We start from the raw sequence: 7,666 nt of genomic DNA on the forward strand, positions 1-7,666 counted from the left end.
TGTCGATTAGCATATGTTAGCATGCTAACATTGGGGGAAAATGGTAAACGTTATTTTCTGCTAAACATCTGCATGTTAGCATTTGTCATCGTGAGTGTGTTAGCACTATGACGTTAGCATGTAATGCTAACTACAACCTCCCAGAGCTGCTAGCCTGGCCGTCTTGTCGATCATACTACAGGTGAAATATACGAAATCCAGGTGTAGAAAGCAACTGGACCGTAATGATTTGTTCCAAATGAAATTGTGTATACATATGAGCAGCGCTGCAGTGCAATTCATGTACATGTCAAGTCAATTGTGCACTTTGACAGATTTGTTAATGTGTTGCTTGAACATTTACATGTTCTCTTTTATATGGACTGGATGTAAATCCGATCTGCCACCTCTCACAGTTACAGTTGAGCCTTGTCAGGGTACAGAAAGTCTACCTTGCTGAAGAAACAACCAGGCCAGTTGCAGTCTTTATGCCCGGCATTATTTGCATAAATGGGTCACGAGGTCTCTCTGCTTTGCATAGTGGGAATATTTCCTGTTTCCCTCAGAACAGGTTTGTGCTGTGCCTCAGGGATAAGCAGACCTAAGAGAAGGTAGGTGTGGGACTGTAGTGTTTTGCTTTATTCTCTATTTGTAAATGTCTATGGAAAACTCGCTGAAAACGTTTCAGTTTTTTTGTCAAGGAGACGTGATTAGATCCGTGATTTTGACCTTTGTACTAGTTTGCAGCGATCGTGTTGATGTGTACCTACAGGTACATGTAGTGTGTCACGCCTATTCAGTGGGCAAGAAACAGGATTGTGTAATACTACTTCTGAGAACTGTTTATACTTGATCATGTTCATTGTAACACTTTTCTATCCCATATTTACTCTGTAAGATGTGCATTTTCAATCGTGATCATTGTTTTTACTTCTTGGTAGCGACTTTAAAAGTGGACTTTTAATCTCTCAGTTGAAACTACACTCGTCCTCTAGTTGTGAACGTGTAGGTGACTGTCTCTTTAAGTCATCGTGCTCTGTTGAATTCCTTTACTTTTTTCATTTTCACTTCACCAGAGGCAACAGACACTGTTTCCTCAGTGTCAAAATGGACTCTTTTAAAGGTAAGAAAATACACCATCAGACTCGCTGCGGTCATAAATCTGTCTAACCGATCACAATGTCTTTCCGAGTGAATCAGTTCTTTCTGTTGGCTCTTTTTCTCAGTACCGTGCCCTCATCAGAGGGTTCCTGTTGAGACGGATGAGAGCATGACATCCTCCAGTCTGGACTTGGCCTGGCCTCCCGCTTGCAAACAGTGTAGTGGACCTACAGGGACCAGCCTGCAAGAATCTGGCTTAGGACAAGCAGCACACAACGTCGGCCAGTGGAGACTCCCTGAGGGCCGGCACGTTTCCCCCCAACCTTATATCATCACCCCTAAACGTCCGGGACAGATGAACGGCCTCCAACCTGCAGATGTTTGGCTTTGTGGTCTCAGAGAGCAGGCGCCGCTGTATGAATGGGATCCCATGGGTAACTCCAGTAGAGGCTTTGCTGGCCCTTCAGACTGGCCCCAGGGTCACTCTGTGTCGGAGAGAGAACCCTTGGAGGCCCCTTTCTCTCTCCAGACTGAAGTTAACTACACCCGCTATGGCCCATCACAATACCCAGCAGCACGTATGAATGGTCAGTGTTGTATTATTATTGACACACCTTATTGTCCATGTTTTTTTTAATCCGTAACCCCATAAAGCCTGTTACGCACCTAAACCTTGCGCACTGGGTTTGATGCGTTTTATTATTTGATTTGTTGCGACAATTTGGGATATGAGACAAAACTGAATTAATTACATGGATGCAATAGATGGTGCGAGTCCCAAACTCGACTGATCCATAACTTTTTTTCTACCTCTGAGCTGCAGGAAATCCAGAAAAATGTTGATTTTAATTTGTTCTTTGATTTTTTTTTTTTTTTCTCCACAACCAACTGGCGACCTCAGGAAATTGTCTCGCGACCCACTTGGGGTCCGGAACTGCTGGTTGAGAACCACCGGCCTAGAGCACTGTCTATTCTTATGTACATCCTTTGTTTTGTGACCGTCCCAGATTTCAAACAGTTCTGCAATCACCTGCCACAATCTACATTTAAATTCCCCAGGAAGTGAACCAGCTTATCAGAAGCCATTTCGGATGATGACGTTCTCAATACGAGTGCTCAAACAACTCTGACAATTTGGAAAGAAATGCAGGAAATTGAACCTGTTCTAAAAAGTTTTGGAGTCGGTGTGTTGACATGTTTGACACAACATGGGGTCGTATTTGTTTTTAGACGTGCAAGAATTAAAAAATATTATATTATTTTTTATTTGTCTAGGTTTTTAAATATCTCTCGCTGAGATGTCTGCCTCCATCCCAATTACAATGAAAGTGAATGGAATTTTGCTGGTGGTGTTCACATTGGTAAAAAGTCATCTTTAAGGTCTGTGGATTAGTCACAGTAAATATGATATTGATTTTGGCAAGACACGTTGCTGCTAATTCTTTACATTACATTTTCAATGCTGTAAATGCCACAAATTTAATTTAATTCACCTCCATTGTGTTGCTATGGAGGCAAAAATAAGAGATGGGTAAAACCTGTACAAAGTAAACACAGAATTATCTGCATTTTTCAAGAGGTTATATGTTGTCAGGGACTCATTTTCCCAGGACCCGATCTTTGACTCCATGCTACGTTCCCTTTGACGAGTTCCCACTGTAGTCCATGTCATTTTAAAGACACGTTTAGGATTTGATGTCATCTAGCAGTGTGGCTGCAGATTGCAACTGACTAAATACCCCTCCTATAGATATTGCTCTTTTACTGACTCACTGACTTTCATGCTACGCTAACACTACGTTTTAGCATTTTACCAATAGCTCATATTGCTTCTGTTCAAGTTACATATCGCTTAAACAGAGTAAGTTCAGATATTAGCCATTCATTTCTTTGCAATATTAGAAGACATCTTTTTTTTCTACCTTTTGACTAACCCAACAAAGCCGTAAGACATGGGAGGATATCTGTTTAGCCATGCTAGCTAGCTAGTTTTAGTGATGGCAATGTCTCGATGAAATGTCTGTGGACCACCATTACATTCATGGTCCACACACCATAAACTGTAATCACTACCTACGCTGCTGTACTTTGTGTTCAGTGGTTATTAGTAAAAGCTAATATGCACTCTAAACAAAGACATTACATTGTCATTGCGAGCATGTTAGCATGCTGACATTAGCATTAACAGTAGCTCAAATCCCCTGTGCCTTAATGTAGCCTCGCAGAGCCTCTAGTAAAAGCGAAGCCTTGTATTATTTATCTATCCATAAGTTTTCCTCGCTGAACAATAGGTGGGTCACACTGTCACCATTAGTTTCATATATATGGGTGTCATCATGTTCCCAGCGTCCCATGTTCACCAGCTCAGTATTCACTTCATAGGCTATATCGCATGATGAAAAAGAGCAAAGCTTTTCTCCCCTAGTTCACATGTTCAATGTATGTTCCCTTTCGTCAACATGTAGAAAACACCCCCGTACAGCTTTTTGCCGACTGATTTTGTACTCCCTTAAACTTCCACCCTCAAATGTTTTCATTTTACAGTTTTCTTGTAAAACTGAGATTTGAAACATCTTTATCTTTTAGAACTGCTGTGATAGTCCACACTGATTTCTTACAATGAGGATCCTGGGGACATGAGGATGACCTCTTTATGTAATAACTACTGTCAGTAGTAGGTCATTTGGGGATATTATATTAATTAATTTTACAGATATTGAATATTATTGAATGACAAAAGTAGGACAAATGATACAACCGCATGCCATGCACAGATTCGGTAATCACTACATCTGTGATGGATTTTATTTTAAAAGTGGCCTCCCCAACCCTGTTTCTGTTGAGTCTGCATGACCTCATTACTGCTGAATTGAAAACTTTATTTTTATTTTTTTTAATGTCTGCTTCTCCTCCTCATCTCTCTGCAGGCCCCAATCCAACGCAGGAGAGTCATCTCAGACAGTGCGTGTGCTGCACTCCAGCAAATCCGCCACGTCACAATAATAATAATTATCACTATAAGCGTGACTACCCAGCGGATCCATGCAACAAGCCTCACCGCTACCAACAGTCACAGTAGGAGGACGATTCTTGTCCCGTTTTGTAATTACCATCTGATATTTTCAACGCATTCATTTTTCACAGATGTCATGCATAAATCTCGGCTTGTTTCTGATTATTCCCTCCCACAGGAATCCCCCCTACGATAGGCTGCAACTTAAAGATGGTCCAAATCCCCACTATGGATCTGTACCTAATCAGCGTGTGGGCCCTCCTAGAGAAGTGATGCACGAGGTCGGCGTGTACGGCTCCCTCCAGGCCGGTCCAGGGCCGAACACGAGGGAGATCAGGAAGACCATCAGCCTGTCTGAGGAGTATAGTAAGTCCCATCAGTGTCCCTGCATGCACCTGTGCTCTTCCTCTTAGGAAATGTAGTGACATAGATAAAGATGGTTCACTGACTTTTTTGTCAACAGGGAATGTTTTCATCACATATTCAGTGGACACAGCAGAAGAAATCCTTCCTTTCACCAAATTTCTGACTGATCAGGGGTTCAAACCAGCGGTAAGTCGCGTCATGTCTTCGTCACCTTTGACTCTCCGTGATGTTCCATACAAACACTCACACTAACACGCATGTCTGCTGGCAGATTGATATCTTTGACAACCCGATCCGAAGAATGGGCATCAACAAGTGGATGGACAGCTATTTGAACGACGTAAGTCTTAACCGTCGAGTCCGAATCCGATTTGTAATGTAAGTCTTCTGCAAAGGCCGACGGTGAACTGTCGTTTCACAGAAATCGGTGCTCATCATCGTGGTCATCAGCCCCAAGTACAAGGAGGAAGTGGAGGGAGACGGAGACGACGAGCACGGGCTGCACACCAAGTACATTCACAATCAGGTGAGAGCTCAGCTGCCAGCAACTGAGGACTGCGGGGAAATATCATCCTCTGGTGGCAGGTTTGTGTCATTAAATGCCCTCCTCCCACATGGTAATAGAGACAGGGCATGTGACAGAGCATTTTATTTGCCAGCTCCAATCACTGTCCCCACAATGTTAGTGTGTCACAGGTGCTGAGGCAACCTGGCCCGGCAGCTCAATGATGCTTACTGCAACTCTCTGTAAAGCCTGTTGTGTATTTTTAAAGAATGCATTCAATTTAAGAAAGAAAAAAAGGCTCCGCCAGGAGATTATGTGTTCCGTTGTGCGTCTGTGTGAGTGTGTGTGTGTGTGTGTGTGTGTGTATCTCTGTGTCCGTCTGTCCACAGCTAATGTCACGCACTGCTGGACCGATCGGCCGAGTATGTTTTGTGAGTATTTCTGACTGTGTGCTCAAGGAGCACCCGTGGGTGAAGCGATTCACGCTTAAAAAAAAAAGCTTATTGACTGTTTTATACGGTAATTAACCGCTGACTCCTCGCTGCTAACCCGGCCGCTAAGCTTATGGAGAACTATAAGCACTGATAATCATGTGTTCCTGTCGGTACAGATCCAAAATGAGTACATCCAACAAGGCTGCCTGAACTTCAGACTGGTACCCGTGCTGTTTCCCAACGCATCCAAGGCAAGTAACAAGCAACGAACGGCAAACGCTCTGAAGGGGTCGGCTCGCCCGAGTCACGAAAAAAGAAAACATACAGACCACACGAGATTATGGGCCTTTTTCACAGTTTTGACAAGTCACAGTAGGAAAATGATTCCATTAAAGCCTAGGAATAGCTTACAGAATTACTAGCAGCAGACGGGCCTTTTTAATGTAGGAAAAACACAGGTGTTAATAATAACATTATCAATGGCTCTGTTCTATTCAAGTGTCCCAGTCACGCTGCACACATAGAATTAGGTAGGCGGCAAACCGGATGTCATTTTAGTGGACGAGAGCGGAAGGGTAAAATTAGGTGAGGGAGGCTAAGCATTGTTGTCCAAGTGAAAAACTTTGTGTCGTCCTCTGCGACGAGGAGAAAGTTGTTTAGGTTTGCATTAGAATATCAAGAGAAAGCTGCGTTTTTATATTGCTATATGCATTACTGGAATAATTACATAAAATTGTAGACACAACTTAATGTTTTATTCCATCAGCGTAGCAACATATCATCCTATGTGTCTCGCCTTGCCGTGCTTGTAGCGCTCTACCCACTGACCCCCGGTGCTGTCCGTCTGTGTTTGCAGAGAGATGTCCCCAACTGGCTCCAGAACACCAGGATCTACCACTGGCCCCGGGACACCCAGGACCTGCTGCTGCGCCTGCTCAGGGAGGAGCGCTACATCATCCCACAGCGGGGGGCTGACCTCACCCTCACCGTCCGTCCTCTCTGAGAAACTCTGAAAACAAGACAGAAACATTTTTAAAAGAACATTGTTCATTCTGTCGGAGCCGCTTTGTCTCATATGCCTCGAGGAGGACTGTTTTTACGGCAGCAGTTTGGTTCTGAAGTGTTTTCCTTTTGTCGCTTGTTGCTGTTTCCTTTTGATTCATGATTCATCTGAACAGTGTTTCTAATCCCAGTACATACTCTTAATACCAATCAATCCTCTTCTTTGAGGATAACGTCTGAAATTAGATAGAAAAGTTTGATTTGGGGCAGCAGCACATTTTAACATATCACAATACAAAGTTCCCTATTTATTTCCAGCAAGACACCGCGCCTCTGTGGGTTTGACACTGTGAGCGACCCGCTTTACATTCCACGCAGTCGTTCAGCCCACACTGTTAATATGAAAGTATTAAGTACTTTCAAAAGCTAGCTCACTCTTGCTTGTTTCTAAAGATTACCAACCCTAGCTTTCATTTTGCAATGCCATTTTAAGAAGATAATAAAATCAATAAGTCTGTAATGATGATTTTAAAATTACATTCTAATGTTTTGTGATTTCTGATTCATTTAGAATATAGTATAATATGATAAAACAAACTGCATGATTTATAATAGCTTTTTTTATTGTTGAAAAGATCATAATAAACACTGTAAAAGCCTATAATTATTCCAGTGGCATACTATAGGCTCCACGTTGTCGTTCTTGTCTGACCAGAAGATGGCAGCATGTCCCAAATAATGACTCCAAGCCTCGGTTACTACTTCATGGCAACAGCTCTAACTTCCATTCAATATTAGTTTATGTTATTGACATTCTGTTTTCGTATTACTTTTGAATAAATGCCGTTTGTTTTAACTAACCAGTGAGGAAATCACATGTCAGTGACAATTTCCTTTTTAAGAAAGGAGTTCTTGAGGGTCACGAGAGCAACATTGTGAGAAAGGACCTATTGAGAAAGTGTTCCAACCGACACATGTTGAACACTTACTCCCTACTTATTGTGTCGTAAACCTCCAACTGCCAGTTCTCCCCCTGAGCTCCATCATCAGTGAGCACAGACCACAGCACCATTCTGTCAGCCTGTTTACCGAACCCATTGATGTCCAGGCTCGTATCAGCGCCTGCAGGAGGGTGCTGTCTGTAAACACCGGGGCCGCCAGTACCAATAAATCCACTGCTTGTTATTGTTCCAGGACATGCGCGCCACTTGACTCTGCCTTATCTGTTGAGCCCAAAGCAACCAGGCGCAGATATTTACCCCCCCC

General features: G+C 43.0%; 1 protein-coding gene across 2 annotated transcripts; it reads left to right on the forward strand.

The window, feature by feature from the left end:
* Window positions 1-128: 128 nt before the first annotated feature.
* Window positions 129-7,081, forward strand: LOC116391307 (uncharacterized). 2 transcript variants are annotated; one of them, XM_031861766.1, is made up of 10 exons: window positions 135-590; window positions 1,056-1,102; window positions 1,206-1,667; window positions 4,008-4,155; window positions 4,272-4,459; window positions 4,557-4,645; window positions 4,731-4,799; window positions 4,881-4,985; window positions 5,575-5,649; window positions 6,255-7,081. In XM_031861766.1, exons 1-10 carry the CDS (start codon window positions 490-492, stop codon window positions 6,399-6,401), a joined length of 1,431 nt encoding a protein of 476 aa, XP_031717626.1. In that variant the 5' UTR covers window positions 135-489; the 3' UTR covers window positions 6,402-7,081. The 2 variants fall into 2 exon arrangements, 1 of the variants encoding a protein (XP_031717626.1); XR_004213235.1 differs by lacking the exon at window positions 6,255-7,081 and having other exon boundaries at window positions 129-590; window positions 4,881-5,395.
* The last annotated feature ends 585 nt before the right edge of the window (window positions 7,082-7,666 follow it).

The sequence above is a fragment of the Anarrhichthys ocellatus genome, unplaced genomic scaffold, assembly GCF_004355925.1.
Source record: "Anarrhichthys ocellatus isolate YVR2014 unplaced genomic scaffold, GSC_Weel_1.0 scaffold25, whole genome shotgun sequence".
In the NCBI taxonomy this organism is placed as follows: Eukaryota; Metazoa; Chordata; class Actinopteri; order Perciformes; family Anarhichadidae; genus Anarrhichthys; species Anarrhichthys ocellatus.